At 42.7% G+C, this 18,969-nt stretch overlaps 1 protein-coding gene across 3 annotated transcripts in view; it reads left to right on the forward strand.

Moving 5' to 3' along the window:
- Positions 1-1,183: 1,183 nt before the first annotated feature.
- The window catches only part of LOC121002371 (potassium voltage-gated channel subfamily C member 1-like), a 156,126-nt gene continuing 138,340 nt past the window's right edge, over positions 1,184-18,969 (forward strand). For 2 of the 3 annotated variants that reach the window (XM_040433834.1, XM_040433839.1), the window contains exon 1: positions 1,184-1,783. In XM_040433834.1, coding sequence (XP_040289768.1) covers positions 1,184-1,783 — 600 coding nt within the window. The remainder of the gene's footprint in view (positions 1,784-18,969) is intronic. The other variant, XM_040433843.1, reaches the window with a different exon arrangement.

The following is an 18,969-nucleotide window of genomic DNA, read 5'->3' on the forward strand; positions in this document are numbered from 1 at the left end:
GATAGATAGATATTAGATAGATAGATAGAGATATGATGGCCCGTGAGCCTGTGACATCATGTGAAGACACTATGTATGTAGTGTACAGTAGTACCTCCACCACACAGGCAGGAGCTCCATACACTATCATTGGTTTCCCTTACATCAGCAGAATACACATACCCAGGAGCAGCGCTCAGCAGCCACAGCCGCTCATGATATTCAGGAGCTTGTCTTGGAAACCATGTCATTATAGTGAAGAGCTACAGGATCACTTACCTTATTAGTGTTCAGCATATTGATCATGCAAGAAAAAGCCCACTCAGCCTTTTACTACCTGACTGCACAGCACCATTACATGTCCTACTACTGCAGGGCTCCCATAACATAAGCTGAAGGACCTCAGCTTCTCCAAGAATGACTACATGTCAGTCATATCATAATTGGGGGTGCAGATATTAATGTAAAATCACAATAATTCCCAGCATTAATCCAAGAGCTGCCATTAACCCTTAACACTGACACCCAGCTGACCAACCACAACACTGAACATTTCCATTTCATCAAGTAAGAAACATTGAGGGACAAAAAAATGACATAAAGAAGAAACACCATAAAAGTCCACCCAAGCAGCTAAAAGGAGCTCATATAGTGAGTGAATGGTCAATGCAAAGAGAAGAGGGTGTAGATGAGACTTGCAGGCATGTGTATGTGTACATAGGGAAAGGAGATGATCAGGGATGACGATGTATAGTTGGAAAATAATAGTAATACAATAAACCTGTCTGTTTCCTCTTACAGATTTCCAGCAGAAGCAAATCCATCTGTGGACAAAGTATCCATCCAATGTCCTTCCTTAGTCTTCCAGCCTCAGTGCTAGCAGTAGAACCTCTCTGTAGACCCCTAGAAGCTATCTAGAGATACATCTATTTTTCTAGAGAGTCTATATGAAGAACTGACTCTAGCTGGACCTTTCTTGCAGCTTTCAGTACTAAGTCTCTTCTTTTTTTGGGGAGGGGGGTGCAGAGAGTGAGAGAGAAGGAGGGGGAGGTTGGATTGTGTTGGTGCTGAAGCTGAGGGGGATGACGCTTCCACATTGAAGCCACACGATTCGATGTCCTACTGAAACCTGATCTCTACTTGCGGATTTCACCAGGAAAAAAAAAAAAAAAGAGGAAAAGAAAAAAAAGCATCCAGGGCACTTATGATCAGCTCAGTTTGTGTTTCCTCCTTCCGCGGGCGCAAGTCTGGTAACAAGCCTCCTTCCAAGTCATGTTTGAAAGGAGATATGGGCAAAAACGAGGACAGCGACAAGATTGTCATTAATGTTGGTGGCATCAGGCATGAGACCTACAGGAGTACCCTCAAAACCTTGCCAGGCACCAGACTCTCCTGGCTCACAGAGCCTGATGCCTTCAGCAACTTTGACTATGACCCCAAGACTGACGAGTTCTTCTTCGACAGGCACCCTCAAGTCTTCGCCTATGTCTTGAACTACTATAGGACTGGCAAGCTGCATTGCCCCGCAGATGTCTGCGGACCCCTCTATGAGGAAGAGCTGGCTTTTTGGGGGATTGATGAGACGGATGTGGAGGCTTGCTGCTGGATGAACTACAGGCAGCACAGGGATGCCGAGGAGGCGCTGGATAGCTTTGAGGCGCCTGAGCCCACAGAGGAGGAGGAAGATGGGGATCTGAAAAGACTCTGCCTTCAGGAAGATGGGAGAAAGCTGGGCTGGTGGAAGAGACTGCAACCAAAAGTTTGGGCTCTCTTTGAGGACCCTTACTCTTCCAAAGCTGCCAGGGTAATGTACCCCCTCCCCACTTGCATATAATTACTGAGTTATGAGAAAGTGTTTTATGAATTGAGGGATGCACTGCACACATCAGCTAAAAGAAAAAAAAAAAAAAAAAAACAGTTCCAACTATGTACGGTAGATGGCGCTGTTCAGTTGTAATATGCAGAATATCAAAGTTTCCTCATTAATCCTATACCTGGCTCTTAACTCTTGCAGCTTTGATGCATGAGCAAATCCATCAGTGATGCTCGATTGTCCAGTGTATGCAGGCTCCATCAGAATGGAAGAGATCTGTAGGAATATGTTCATGCACTGCAGCAGCAAAGTGCAATGTGGATATTGCAAGGGAGCTGGGGGGGGAGGGGGTTATAATGGGGATCTGCACTGCAGTGGAGACTAAGAGAGGTTAGAAAAGGATCCCTAAGCAATCAAGTCCCAAGGAAATTGCCTTCTGCCAGATATCTGACTTGAGGGTATGGAATTGCCATCAGATGTGTAGTGACGATGTAAAATCCAGGCTAGCCTGAACAGTATTGGGATGAGCTTGTCTCTATCAATCTCAGTTTTTGTTGAGTTTATTAATACATTACTGGGCCATGGCTGTATCTCCCTTGCCAATTAGATTTGTGTTCTCTTGAAGCAGAGCCAGACATTTAAAAAAAAACTCCTGTAATGTCATCAAGTAACCACAAGATGAAGGGACTTTATTACAATGTATCTTCCTTATTGAAAGGAACATTTTGACCTGTTCTCACCCACCCCTGCTGGACTGTACCCAGCAATTTATAATGTCATATACCAAATCTTATTTGCCTGCGGGAATAATAGAAAAGTTCAGTGCTGCATCTGCCTAGTTCATTAGAACTGCCTTGTGCTAGAAGTAAAGCTGGAGTAGAAATGGAGAGAAGGCCTGCAGTTCTACCCTGCCAACACCAGGGGGCGCGCTTCTTTCAAAGAAGTGAGAAACTGCAGCAAGAATTTTCAGCTAACTCTGCAGATTCCTCCCCAGCCCCCTCCTCCAGCTTTCCCTTCAGATTAATTATCTATTGTCTTGTACTGTAAACCGTGAAATGATTAAAGTCCATAGCAGTAGGCATAAATAATCATCCGGCAGAGGAATTAAAAACGCATTTAAGGGCATGAGATTAAATCACAATTTAAGAAAAAAAAAAAAGAAGGATAATAGAATGGGCTTTAATAAAACATGTCAGTATGTAATCAATGCACAGACGCACTGGCTACCTATTCCCTGTATTACATACATGCCTAGAAACCTCTGAAAATCAGGCTCGGTGTATTCAAATAAGGTCTTTTGATCTTCACATCTTGGTATATGGTTGTGTGACCTAAACAGCACACAGCCTATATATATATATATATATATATATATATATATATAGTCGCCACCTGACGACTAAGGGGACATTAATCCTAAAATCAATGTCCTTTACATGAATGTAATCCTCTCTTCCCTGTTGTCTGCCTCTCAGGCTGGGGAGAAGCTGACTGTAGGGGTCGTCTTGAAGGGGTTTCATGGCAGGAAGTCTTCTTGAAGAACCCCATGGTCACTACTTCATCTCACATATGTCCAGTGCTGAGACCCTCCTGGATGATGTGCCTACATAGATGTCAAGGGCAGTTTAGGGGCAGTGCCCCTTTAAGGCCTGCTCTGCTGTCTATGGGATGTGTTAGTAGTGATCTCCCAGCAATGCGTCTGTGAGCTATCCGCGGTGCTGGAGCACAACTGCAGTGCCACCATTCACAGGCACTGCCAATCCAACTCCTTTTAAGGTTATCCATGTTAGCCCAAGAGAGAGCAGGATGCATGCATTGTTCCATGGAAGGAGCCAAAGCTGCGCTTCCCCACCAGAGATCCCATCATAAAGTCATTGTACATAGCATTCCGCTGGGGGGGAATAACATTTCAGATTCTAGATGTGAAAAAAAAGAGTTTGTCAATTTACTGTTATGTACAGTAGTTGTACATAGAACTCGGCTCTGCTATGTCAGTAAAATACATTGGAATTGAATAGAAATGCCATGAATGGCATCTATTTATATTTATATCTTGTATCTATCTATCTCATCTATATATCTATCTATCTATCTATCTATCTATCTATCTATCTAATATCTATCTATCTATCTATCTCATCTATCTATCTATCTATCTATCTATCTAATATCTATCTATCTAATATCTATCTATCTTTCTATTTTATCTATCTATCTAATATCTATATATCTATCTATCTATCTATCTATCTATCTATCTATCTATCTATCTAATATCTATCTATCTTTCTAATATCTATCTATCTTTCTATCTATCTATCTATCTTTATATCTATCTATCTAATATCTATCTATCTATCTATCTATCTATCTATATATCTATCTAATATCTATCTATCTTTCTAATATCTATCTATCTACAGTATCTATCTATCTATCTATCTATCTATCTATATATCTATCTAATATCTATCTTTCTAATATCTATCTATCTACAGTATCTATCTATCTATCTATCTATCTATCTATCTATCTATCTATCTATCTATCTAATATCTATCTATCTATCTATCTATCTATCTATCTATCTATCTATCTATCTATCTACCTATTAACTATCTCTCTAATATCTATCTATCTATCTATCTATTATCTATCTAATATCTATCTATCTTTCTATCTATCTTATATCTACCTATTATCTATGTATCTACTTATTATCTATCTATCTAATATCTATCTATGTATATCTCATATCGATTGATTGATCGATCAATCAACCTATCTATCTACATATTACTGATGTAGCAGTGCTGATTTTCTTCCATGCAGTCGAGATCTGGCCCAACATATCATCCTATCATATTGTGTCTGCTGTAATTTACACAGAATCCATACTACATTATCTTAATGAGTTACCATGATGTAGAATTTAGTCTTTGAGAGTTAGATGACACATTCAGCTCTGCTGCATCTGTGTATTAAACTGAAACAGATCCTATTTCTGCCAGATAGAAAATGACAGGAATCGATAGGCAGAGGGAGAGAGACCGTCTCCGTGGAGCACTAATCTTGTGCTTTGGGGGTCATTACCATGCTATTTGCATTACTATAGCATATTGCAGGGACATGCGGCAGATTTTAATTACCTTGAGTATTGGGGGTGGGGGGGTCAGGATTCAGTGCAAGGCTATACATCATGTTAGAAAGTATAACCAGGGCTATTTCAAGGTCCCTTCCCTAGAAACAACGTGGTTCCCATTTGCAGTATCCCTAAATATAAGGCATTCAATTGTCCATGGTTCATTTGTTAGAAACCTCTGGGAGAAAATTGCCTCTAGGAATTTATCCAAGGCAGCAGTATTGATTGTGGATAGAGATGGATTTTTATGCGGCCCTGGATATATTTTATTCACTTGCACCGCTGTAATAAATTATACATAGCTGTTATTGTACATATCACATTCCCACACGTCATAGTGGGAGCTCAGCAAGGAACATTGTGATTTCAGAATATGAAGAGAGCATCTATTATGTCAGCCACAGGGGTACCGCATTCATGGGCACAGGTCCTATAGAGACAGGGCGGCGTAGTGTCTTACACCCATCACATGCTGTTAGGACCCACATCAGAGGGGGCACAAAGCTGAGCTGAAATTGTCATTGAACTGTGTCCTATGTGTGCCATGGAGACAAGTTCATTCATTAAATGTAACTGCAGCCCTATGTAAGGCTGTGTTCACACCAGTGTCATGGCTTCCATTTATAAGGTTGCCCCAACAACTGCGATGGGTCCATTTGGGAATGAAATGTGATAGATCCCATTAAAGGCAACTTTCCACCACCACAACAATGGCCTCCCAACCGTCTCTGAGCTTCTGTACGCCAGACAAGATGTGCCGGAGATCCCATCTGATGTAGGCAAGCTCAGAGATGTCCATCAAGAGTGAAGATGTGGGAAGGGAGAACAAAAAGCTTGACTTGGATTGTCAAGACCGCTTCCCCCTTAATTTCAGGGAGAATAAAGAGTGAGATTAATTAAAACTGGTGCAAAGGAAAACTGGAATAGTTGCCCATAGCAGCCAATCAGATGCCACCTTTCATTATTCAGAGTTGATTAGAAACATGAAAGGCTCTATCTGATTGGTTGCAATGGTAAATCTCAAAGTGGTTTTGCAGCAAAATTATCCATTGGACGAACTGCCCAAAAACATCATTGGGGACATTATGACCACAGCTGTGAGGTACAGTTGGGAAGCCGTTATGGTGGTGACAGGTTTTCTTTACATTTTAATGGGGTCCATCAGTTTTCTATTGGGTTTCAGGTATCTTAAACTGCAAAAACGGTGTTGTAGTACTGTCGCCAATACCAGAACCTAGGATGGAAAGGAAAAAAAATACAGGATAGTGTGAACACAGCCTAAAACCACAGATGATATTGTGATATTACCAGCAGCTAGAACCAAATGACAAACTCAGCCTACTATATCCGTATACTGTCTGATAAATCTACAGCGGTATTCTGTCATAAAATAATCATTGGGCAATGTTCACATCAGATTTTTCCTTTGGAGAAATTTGCCATAAAATCTGTGGCAGAAATCTGAGTTCTGCCTCAAATTTGAAGTTTGACCGGCCATTTCAATGGGGCTAATCTGTGTGTGGCTACTCATCATGGATTATGTCTACTCTTTTATTTTCTTATTTTTTTCTGCAGCATGGATTTCTAATTTGTGGCTGAAAATGCTTTATAATATACACATACAGATTTTCAGAATTCCTAGGGGTCTGGCACTAGGAAAAAAAATAACATTATATATATATATTCCCCGTCAAAATACTTTTTATGCTCCATTGACTTCAGAACTTCTGGTCAAGGTCCAATGGTTTCCTTTAATAAATTGCCAACCTACCTGTACAATTTGCTGCGGTGCAATATTTCCTGTATTCAGATTTTCCCTGATCTAGACCAAGTACCGTACTCCTTTTTTTAAGAAGACCAGCCTCCAGAACACCATTGTTTACTTGGTTTCGGCGGTCCTCTCATTGAATTCTCCAGTTAGATTATAATAATAAGGGTACATGCATATAGTTCCACGTGCTGGTGCATATAGGCCTCAGACCAGAGCTATGGTCAGTTAGAGTTCATTCTAAAAAAAAAACATACCTTCACAAATCTTGATAGAGTGTTCCCCATTAAAGGGATTGTCCAAGATGTATATTTTTTAAAATGTCTGCACTGTGGTGTGAGAGTGATTTTGGTCAGTGATTTCCATCAGTGATTGTGAGCCAAAACCAGGATTGGAGCCTCCACAGACATAAGGTGTAAGGGGAAGATCTGCGCCTGTTCTGTGTTTAGAACCGCACCTGGTTTTGGCTCACAACAATCACTGATGGAAATCACTGACTGAAAACTGACTGTGTGAATGAGTCTGTGGCTGTTTTCACCAGACTTCTGGTTCCCGTATGTAAACTACCTGGCACAGATGGGGTTACGTGTGCTACTGGAACTAATGACTGACCTGAACAGTCACTTTTCCTCAAGCGGCATGTGATCCAGCAGTGACGTGCCACTTTAGGACATGTCACCGCTGAAGCCAGTAACTGGCTGCAGCGGCGCACTTGACCCTGTCCATGCAGGAAGTTTACATGCGAAGACCAGAAGTCCAGTAACGGGACCCATAGAACTGGAGCAAATCAGCAGAGAGAAGGCTCCCAGTTTAAACCAGATACTGGCACTTATCATTTTTCTCCTAATCTGTTTTCATTTTCTGATTGCAAATTTATTTACGTGAAGCTGTCTTCACAGACGTTTAAAAAAATATCCTGGACAACCCCTTTATGTAAAGTGGCTATAAAGACCATCTCTTACTGAGGAGGACCTGGCATGGACCCATGCCTGACACCAAAATGACTATTGATTTTAATGGGCACCATGAAATACTTTATCTCTGCTGTGGTAGCGCTGCTGAGGACCTACAACTACTGATCACTGGGGATCCCAGCAGCAAGACATTCTGAGATCCTCCTGGGATCCATTTAACAAAAAAAGAGGTTTTCCGGTGCTGACAACCCCTGTGAGTTTCTATAGGGATTCCCATTCACTTCCATAACCAGATGAGTCTATTGAGATCAGACTGTTTGCTGTGTCGTAAGCAGGATGTAAAAGTAGATAAATAACTCTTATATGTACATCGGGTTTTACATTGTGAAATGGAAGCTGCAAGCAAATACATAAGGAGAAGGGATCCCAAACAAGCCTTTCATCCCAGTAAAACGCCCTTTATTTATTAAGCCTGAAAAGACTCCATTCTTTCCCTGTACATGAGATCTGCATTATTACCATGTCACTGCATTGCACTTAAAGCATCATATGACTATATACTTAAAGCTTTACTGCATGCAGAAGCTCAAAATTCAGGTTCGATCACATTTGCTTTGGCTACTGACATGGAAGGGTGACCATTTTTACATGGAAGGGAACAATAGATTCACTACATTTAGTCTAATATCGACAGGGGCTTGAGCCCCGGATGTTTTGTCCAGTGCCCCGAATGTTATGCTGGTAGCATTTTTTTTTATTTGGCTATTCCTGGGCCCTTTAATATTGATTGGACTTGGGTAACCCCACAGATCATCCCCCCAACCTCCTTGTACGCGTTCCGCTGATCCGCTACTTGTGGGCTGAGCGGGCATGAGTTCAGTCACTTCGGTGCGCAATCCCGTCCTGCGGCGCGTGATCCTGTGATCCACGCGCCGCAGGACGGGATTGCGCACCGAAGTGACTGAACTCATGCCCGCAAGTAGCGGATCAGCGGAACAAGTACAAGGGGGCTGGGGGGATAATCTGTGGGGTTGCCCAGGGTCCACTCTCATCAATATTAAAGGGCCCAAGCAAAGATTTCTGCAGTGGTGAGCAAATGAAACATAACAGATATTGGAAAGTTGCCGAATGTTGTATTATATGGAAGAATAAAATCTGTTATTTAAGTAAGTTGGCTTGTATGTTAATTCTTATTATGCAAATTTCAACACAGCGAGCTTGTGCCCCGGATCTTTTCAGACCCTAGCAAAGCCCCTGCATACCGACCTTAAAGGGGATGTGTCACTGCCAGTTAAAACCATATAGTGGCACTTATCATTACCTATTCTGTTTTCATTTTCTGATTGCAAATGTATTTATTCAATTTTTTGAACATGATAATGGGGGCTGCCATCTTGCCCGAGCAGTTAACAGCATTTAGAGAATTTCTTTACAGCAGCTACCATGGGCTATAAACACAACGGTCAGGAGGGGACCTCACTGACTTCTATGGGGAGGTTTTCCAGGCATGCTGTGGGACCTCAGCAGAGGTCAGGAGGGAGATAAAATGTGATATCACCTGTCGTGGATGGTGGATCCTATTTTATGTATATATAGAGGTGATATCTGTCATTCTGATCATGCATGCAATGATAAGCAGATAACTGCAGTAAAGTGATCTGTGCGGACCAAGAAGTGGTGCCTATTATTAGGTGCAGAGACCAGGGCAAAAACTTTGCAGGATTTTATGTTTTTCTATGTAGATATTGACATGGAAATAACATCACCAGAATTCTTTAAAAAATCTGATTTAAACAATAGTTCATTTTGTGATGACACATTCCGTCACAAGACAGAAACAAGACATACAGCAGCACACAGTCTGTATGGGTCTGCACTATAGACCTGCATGAGATCTGGATGATACATTGGTCCCAGGGGGAATACTGCCATAATACAGCATATGATGGGACATACGATGATTTGTGTCACCTCATAAAATCAGAAGCACTTGAAGACGTATGTAAGTATGGCTCCACAGCAGTCTAAAGGCATTGTATTATGTATCTCTAAACCATGGCATGTACAAAGGACTATAGGCATTTTTCTTGCACCTTATTTAAATGCACCTTATAGAGTGTATCATTAAAGGGGTTGTGCAGCAGTTTACTATTGCTGATCTATCCTCAGGATAGGTCTTCAATATCAGATTGGGGGGGAGGGGGGGCGACTCCCGGCACTCCCACGATCAGCTGTTTGAGGGGGCCATGGCGATCGTGCAAGTGCTGCATCCTCTTCAATATTGGCCTGCATGCTGTCTTCCTTGGAGCGGTAGTGCAGTGTAATTACAACTTTTTGTCTCCTCCAAGTGATGATCACATGCACTGCTGCAGCCAACAACCGCCACGTGACAGAACAGTGACCTGCCACTTGGGTACTTGTCACCGCTGAAGCTAGTGGTTGGCTGCAGTGGTGCATATGATACTGTCTGTCCAGAAGTTGACAGGATCACATGCGCCAAAGCTGGGGTAGACTGTTAAAAAAGTCCAAATAAACTGGACAACCCACTAAAAGCAAGAGCAAATAAGGCCAATAGTGTTTCCTATGAACCAATCAGATGTCTCATTCTAAAACAATGGGCCTCATTTCTCAAAAACTAATAGACAAAACAGACCTTGTTGCTCTTAGCGACCGATGAGATCACATCTTTCCTCCTGCTTTGTGATTGGTTGCTATTGGCAATAACTGTTATGACTTTTATTAGTGGTTGTCACCATTTGGGAATCCAGTTTCCCAATAACTTGATGGCACAGGCTCTATAGCACATTCTATATCACCACCTTTTGGTAAGTCAGTAAAGAGCCAGTGAATATTTGCATCAACTCATGGAATATATCCCTTCATTTAGACGGTGTGTATGACTGCTATACTGTACTAGTCTACTGCATTGTACAGCACTGCAGTCTCCGTCACGATACTTGGTATTTATGCAGGTTCCCAGATCCCGACATCATCGACTGTCACCAGGGGTTCAGTGCAATAGAAAGGATTTAATCATTAATGCCAGATTTACCCACAATGTATACAGGAGGCTCTAGTACCTTGTTAGGCGGCCTCTAGCCTGGATACAAGATAGCGGTCGGGCATGGAGACATACAGGTTCCCTATGGTTTCCTGTGGCACATTGGCCCACGGATGTTCCAGCTGGGCCTGTAGATCCTGCACACTTGTAGGTTTCTGGAGCTGGCATCCCAATTGGCCCCATAAATGCTCGATTGGTGATAAATCTGGTAACCAGGCAGGCCAAGAAAGTTTTACAATCTGGTGGAGAAATTCCTGAGAAACCCTTGGTGTGTGGGCGAGCATTATCCTGCTGGAAAATGCCAGTTGGACGCCCTGCCATGACATTGACATTTTTATCTAGGTGTGTTTTTTTTGTCAATGAGTGTACCTTCCTCACTCACATTCTATGGTCTCCAACCTGTGGCTCCCCAGATGTTACAAAACTACAACTCCTGGCGTGCTTTGACAGTTCCGACACGTAGAAAAGTTTTGCAAAGGCTGAAGAGCCATAGGTTGGAGACCATGGTTCTAGCGTAGTTGCCAAATGTTCTGAATTTTCATACACAGTCCTGGCAAATAAAGGCTGTCCCGGGCCCAAAATTGTCAGGGCTAAGGATACACTCATCCGAAGTGGGAGTTTCTGGGCGGAGTTGGGTGTTCAAAGGAGCAGGGTTTGGGATGTCCTGATTTTACCAACAAAATGTTGGGAAGTATGTTTTAGGGTGATATTTTCTACTTGCCATAGAGGAAGGAAGGCCACCAAATGCTGCCATTGCAATCTCTCGAATCAATGCTTGAGTAAAGAGCATTTTGGGGGCATCTTTCTTCTCATGCACTTCTGCGCCACAATTTTCAGCAGTGTGGGGGCTGTGTTCTAATAGAGAAGCTCTATGGGGGTCATAGATGTGCACAATGAGGAAGGCGGTCTGTCAGTCCTTTAAAGGTGCACAGCAGGAAAAGGGCCCCCATTCTGGGGCTCTGACTTCTCAGCTTGGTCCCTTTATTGAGAGAAAATTTCACAAGAGGCAAATAAAAGGGGGTGTCTAGAATGTAAAACAGAATAAGGACAACTTTCTACTATAAAATGAAAATGTTCCTTCAGCCTACGCTGAGGCCACATGACAGTACATCACTATATAACAAATATGTCTGCAGCTTAGAATCATTGGATGCTGAGATCATGTGACTTCCCTGCAGCCTACAGACATTGGTTGCCAAGCTCACATGATGTCCCTGCAGCCTACAGCTTTAGGATACTGAGGTCACATGACATTACATCAGTATGTAGGAAACATTGTAGTTTGCAGAGATTGGAGGCTGAGGTCACATGACTTTGCTGCAATTTAGAGACAATGGGAAATTTTTGAAACTGTCTAAAAGAGAAACTGTCTTTGTTTCCCATAGCAACCACGCGTTCATTTTGTACGCTGCTCTTCAAAAATAAAAGCTGTGCTGTGATTGGTTGCTAAGGGCAACAAGAGCAGATTTTATTTTATTTTTTTATATATTTTTTTTTTTCGTTTCATAAATCTGCTTCATTCTGATGCTGAGATCTTGTTTATGGTTTACATGATATTTCAGACCGGGGTTTCCATAAGATTTTCCATGTGTCATATGAATTTACATGTATAATTCCATTAGATATGGGATCCCTTCAATATCTGTCTTTTTGTTAATTACTTTATCACCATCCATCGTTTTCATGCTCATTTGTGCTTAGGAGTTTTAATTTGCCAAATCGTAGCTTGAGACTGTTATCAGAAAGATGGGTGACTGTGGATGGAAAGCATTAATTATGAATTTGGCCTTAAGTAAAACTTGCCTGTATACTGATGCTGGGTGGAAGGCAATCTTCTGTAGTCCTCATTAATTAGATAGCCCTTGCATACTCAATTCAGTTTTAATGATTTTTAATTATAAAAAATATATTTTCTTTTTTTTTTTGCAAGTTAATATGATCAAACTATTACCTGCAAACATAATGACTTCGGTATGGCACAGATTTCCATAACTCATAAAAATTAAAGCCTCCTATTCGCCCTAATTAAAGATTCCTTTTTTGTCTCTGCTTTTATTTTTAGCATCAGCCTAGAGGTATGTTATGTCATCATGGGAACGATTGTGTCTCCTCATAACGGAGCAGAAATTCTCTGGATTGCAGTCCGAGTCCTTCCTATAGATAGAGGAGGGATCTTACAGGCATCAAGGAGCCACAGAACAGATTAGATAAATGGACGGACAGATGGGCAGACAGAGATAGATAGATAGATAGATAGATAGATAGACAGACAGAGATAGATAGATATCAGATTGATAGAAAGATACAGTAAATATAATAGATCAATATGAGATAAATAGCTAAGCAATATGAGACAGAATATATATATATCAATCAATCAATCATATAGATAATATAATAGATCAATATGAGATTAATAGCTATCTATCTAGAGATAATCTATCTATTATCTATCTATCTATCTATCTATCATATATATGTCTATCTATCTATCTATCTATCTATCTATCATCTGTCTTTCTATCTATTTAACTATGTATTTATCTGCCTTTCTATCTATCTTAGACTAAAACGCTTACCTTCTATAAAAAAGACTCCATACCATATATGACCATCTATATATATATATACACTCACCTAAAGAATTATTAGGAACACCTGTTCTATTTCTCATTAATGCAATTATCTAGTCAACCAATCACATGGCAGTTGCTTCAATGCATTTAGGGGGGTGGTCCTGGTCAAGACAATCTCCTGAACTCCAAACTGAATGTCAGAATGGGAAAGAAAGGTGATTTAAGCAATTTTGAGCGTGGCATGGTTGTTGGTGCCAGACGGGCCGGTCTGAGTATTTCACAATCTGCTCAGTTACTGGGATTTTAACGCACAACCATTTCTAGGGTTTACAAAGAATGATGTGAAAGGGGAAAAACATCCAGTATGCGGCAGTCCTGTGGGCAAAAATGCCTTGTGGATGCTAGAGGTCAGAGGAGAATGGGCCGACTGATTCAAGCTGATAGAAGAGCAACGTTGACTGAAATAACCACTCGTTACAACCGAGGTATGCAGCAAAGCATTTGTGAAGCCACAACACGCACAACCTTGAGGTGGATGGGCTACAACAGCAGAAGACCCCACCGGGTACCACTCATCTCCACTACAAATAGGAAAAAGAGGCTACAATTTGCACGAGCTCACCAAAATTGGACTGTTGAAGACTGGAAAATGTTGCCTGGTCTGATGAGTCTCGATTTCTGTTGAGACATTCAAATGGTAGAGTCCGAATTTGGCGTAAACAGAATGAGAACATGTATCCATCCTCTGATGGCTACTTCCAGCAGGATAATGCACCATGTCACAAAGCTCGAATCATTTCAAATTGGTTTCTTGAACATGACAATGAGTTCACTGTACTAAAATGGCCCCCACAGTCACCAGATCTCAACCCAATAGAGCATCTTTGGGATGTGGTGGAATGGGAGCTTCGTGCCCTGGATGTGCCCTCAAATCTCCATCAACTGCAAGATGCTATCCTATCAATATGGGCCAACATTTCTAAAGAATGCTATCAGCACCTTGTTGAATCAATGCCACGTAGAATTAAGGCAGTTCTGAAGGCAAAAGGGGGTCCAACACCGTATTAGTATGGTGTTCCTAATAATTCTTTAGGTGAGTGTATATATATATATACCTGGCTGCTAGTATAATACCTGCCCATCAGAAGTTGCCCCTCTAAAACTTTGCTCTCTTATACCTTATTCACCCAGTCAGGCTATATGCACACGACCATATGTGTTTTGCGGTCCGCAAATTGCGGATCCGCCCCAAAAAACGGATGCCATCCGTATGCCATCCGTTTTTTTTTTGGCGGATCCATTGTAACAATGCCTAAACAGGGCAAGAATAGGACATGTTCTATTTTTTTGCGGGGCTACGGAACGGACATACTGATGCGGACAGCACACGGTGTGCTGTCCGCATTTTTTGCGGATCCATTGAAATGAATGGGTCCGCATCCTATCCGCAAAATAAACCCGGAACGGACACGGAAACAAACAACGTTCGAGTGCATGTAGCCTCAGTGTTCGGTCAGTGATTTCTATCAGTGATTTCTGCGAGACAAAACCAGGATTGGCTCTAAACCCAGAACAGGTGCAGATCTTTCCCTTATACCTGATGTCTGTGGAGGCCCCAATCCTAGTCTTGGCTCGCTGACTGGCATGTGAATTAGGCTTTTGGCTGAATGCACACGGCCGTGGAACACAGACGTGAGCGGTCCGTGGTATCCCGGCCTGGCATCCTGCTGACAGCAGGAGAGCACGGCGTCATTGGTTGCTATGACGCCGTGGGCTTCATGCCGCCGCTGCACTACAGTAACACACTGGTATAAATCATACGAGTGTATTACTATAGTGCAGCGGCGCATGAAGCGCACAGCGTCATAGCAACCAATGTGTTCCACGGCCGTGTGCATTCGGCCTTACTCTACTATTGATGCAATTATCTAATATATTATGTAAAACTAATCCGAAGATGAAGCTTTACTTTACTATTCATAGGGATGGAGTTTTGTACATTCCCCGTCCATTGAAGGGATGAAGGGGAATTTAAATGGAGCATGCACACTGCTGTACCATTCAACGTTCATGGGGCTGACAGATATGCCCATTCAACTGACTGGTGGTGGTCCCAGTGGTGGAACTCCCAGCAATCAGACATTTATGATAGGATATATATATGTCAATTGTGGGAAACTCCTTTAACCGCTTCATATAGCATCATGTACTGTCCTGTCCCTGTGAGCCCCGACAACATGATCATGATGAACTAAAGGCTCCCAGCAGAGGTGAACTGGCCATAGACCCTACAGGGCTGATGCCCAGGGGGCCACTTAAGTCCTCCCTATGGCTGTCAGCCAGGTACATAACTTTATGGTGCTCTCAGCATTAATTAATGTAGGCGCATCAGGCAGTTATGCACCTGGCCAGTGGCCGCAGGTGTCCTCCTGAATTCAACTGTATTGCTGTCCTCAGGACGATGATAAAGTTTAAGGGTCTATTCACACATCCGTGTATGTTTTACGGATCCACAGATCCGCGGATCCGCAAAACACGGACACCGGCAATGTGCGTTCCGCATTTTGCGGACTGCACATCGCCGGCACTTAATAGAAAATGCCAATTCTTGTCTGCAATTGCGGACAAGAATAGGACATGTTCTATTTTTTTTGGGATCGGAATTGCAGACCCGGAAGTGCGGGTCCGCATTTCCAGATCCGGGCAGCACATCATGCGGCCCCATAGAAATGAATGGGTCCGCAATTCCGTTCCGCAAAATGCGGAGCGGAATTGCGGACGTGTGAATAGAGCCTAATACTGTGGCATGGGGATAAGTATTTTGTGCTGCACTGTGGTATTTGGTTCTGCTGGGGCAGCATTTTGTGCTGCACTATGATATTGACGAACTCGGTTGTCCCTGCCTACTTGTGTTCTGTCAGTTTGGACCCGCCTACAACATGGGGTCCCTTTTAGGCTGAGTTCACACGAGCGATATTTCCGCGCAGGTGCAATGCGGGAGGTGAACGCATTGCACCCACACTGAATCCGGACCCATTCATTTCTATGGAGCTGTGCACATGAGCGGTGATTTTCACGCATCACTTATGCGTTGCGTGAAAATCGCAGCATGCTCTATATTGTGCGTTTATCACGCAACGCAGGCCCCATAGAAGTAAATGGGGCTGAGTGAAAATTGCAAGCATCCGCAATCAAGTGCGGATGCGGTGCGATTTTCACGCATGGTTGCTAAGATGACAGTCTATTCACTGTATTATTTTCCCTTATAACATGGTTATAAGGGAAAATAATAGCATTCTGAATACAGAATGCATAGTAGGTGGTCAATTGAGGGTTAAAAAATAAAAATAATTAACTAACCTTCTCCTCTTGATCGCGTAGCTGCTGGTCTCTTCCTACTACTTTAATCATGAGCTGCCGGCTAAAGGACCTGTGGTGACGTCAGATCACATTGTCCAATCACATGGTCCAGGGGAAGGTGAGTTAATTATTTTTTATTCTTTAACCCTCAATTGATCACCTACTAAGCATTCTGTATTCAGAATGCTATTATTTTCCCTTATAACCATGTTATAAGGGAAAATAATACAATCTACAGAACACCGATCCCAAGCCTGAACTTCTGTGAAGAAGTTTGGGTTTGGGTACCAAACATGCGCAATGGAGTGCTGTCCGCATCTTTTGCGGCCCCATTGAAGTGAATGGGTCCGCATCCGAGCCGCAAAAACTGCTTGCTGGCATAAACTTAGACCATTTTCTACCCCTAAAACAGGCATAGAAAATGATGAATGAGACGGGCCTCCCGTTCCCTTCCTCGCCCACGCCTACTTTTTTAGACCTGGCGTGAGCGAGGAAAAGTCCAATATAGACATATTTCTGATAGTAAATGACCCCCTAAATAGTTAAGTTACATTCCCCAAAGGACACAAAAGGACACAAAAGAGGAAAGCAAAAATATAAATAGAATAAACAATGGAATAAAATCATGATTCAGCACAAAAATACATAAAACGCATTACTTAAAGTAAAAAATATATAAAACATATTACTATATAAATCTATAAAGGTATGCTTTTTATTTCATTAATAACAATGAAAACAAAAAAACAATGGTGGAATGCTTTTCATGCTTATGTCTCTATGCATAAAAACTAACTATATAAAGCTTCTAGATAATATCTGATGGAATGCGCGCAGGAAAAAAATTAAAAAATACTCTTGGTCCTTAGAGAGTTTGCCTGAGTTAAGCCTCATTCACACGTCCGTGCTCCAATCCGTAACAAGGTGGTCAGTGATGCATCCGTAAAGCTGTCCGTGAGGGATCCGTGTGTCCGTTTTTTTGCTGTCCGTGTTGCATTCGTGTTTCACTGACACTGAACAGCTGAAAAATAAGGGTACTTTCACACTAGCAGCAGGACGGATCCGACAAGCTGTTCACCCTGTCGGATCCGTCCTGCCGCTATTTCGCCGTGCAGACGCTCCGTCCCCATTGACTATAATGGGGACAGGGGCGGAGCTCCGGCGCAGCATGGCAGTTCGCGGTCGACTAAAATTCGGACATGCAGTACTTTTAATCCGGCGGCCTTTCGCCGTGCACTGCCGTGCTGCGCCTGGGCTCCGCCCCGTCCCCATTATAGTCAATGAGGACGAAGGGCGGTCCGGCGGCACGGCGAAATAGCGGCAGGACGGATATGACAGGGTGACCAGCCTGTCGGAGCCGTCCTGCCGCTAGTGTGAAAGTACCCTAATTTTCAAAGCATCTCTTCTTAATGATCCATGAAACACGAATGGCATCCGTGTTGCATCCGTGGTTTTCACAGACCTATAGACTATAATGGACGTGATGGATCCGTGAACACGGACAAAATATAGCATGCATCCGTGCTGAAAACACGGACCCACGGACCGTGCTAAAACACTGATGTCTGAATACACACATTAAAATTAATGGGGACGTGTGCTGTCCGTGGAGAACACGTACAGCACACGTCCGTGAAACACTGACGTGTGAATGAGGCTTTGCAACAAATCTCCCCCTGTGACTCCAAATATGATAAAATAATAAAAAGGAAACATACTTGCCATTTAATGACCCGCTATTTCCCTCCGTGCAGTTCTGGTCCTCACCTACAGTTGCTGTTCATTTGCTGCAGCGGTAATATAGTTGTTCACTGCATGTGACCGCTGCAGCCAATCACTGGCCTAATTGGTCTCATGCCATATAATGTTCAGCCAGTGAAAACGGATCCGTCCCCATTGACTTACATTGTGTGCCAGGACCAATCTGTCTCGCTCTGTACCACATCGCGGACAGAAAACACGTTGCTTGCAGCATTATTCTGTCCGCGATGGGGAGGCAACCAAATGAAATGGAATGCATTCTGGCGCATTCCACTTCGTTCAGTTTTGTCCCCATTGACAATGAATGGGGAAAAAACGGAAGCGTTTTCCCTCTCTATTGAGATCCTATGACGGATTTCAATAACGGAAAGGAAAAGCGCAAATGTGAAAGTAGAGTAAGCCGTAAACCACGCAAATCCACAGTGACAAATACATTTATAAATATACGTCCTGTGTAGATATACCCTAAAAGCCACTGTATACAGCAGTGTTTTTTTACTCCGCGGCCCTTCAGCTGTTGCAGAACTACAGCTCTCAGAATGCCCTGGTAGCCGAAGGCTGTTAATGCGTAGGCACAGACCCCGGGTGTGTACAG

Source organism: Bufo bufo, chromosome 1 (assembly GCF_905171765.1).
Source record: "Bufo bufo chromosome 1, aBufBuf1.1, whole genome shotgun sequence".
Taxonomy (NCBI): Eukaryota; Metazoa; Chordata; class Amphibia; order Anura; family Bufonidae; genus Bufo; species Bufo bufo.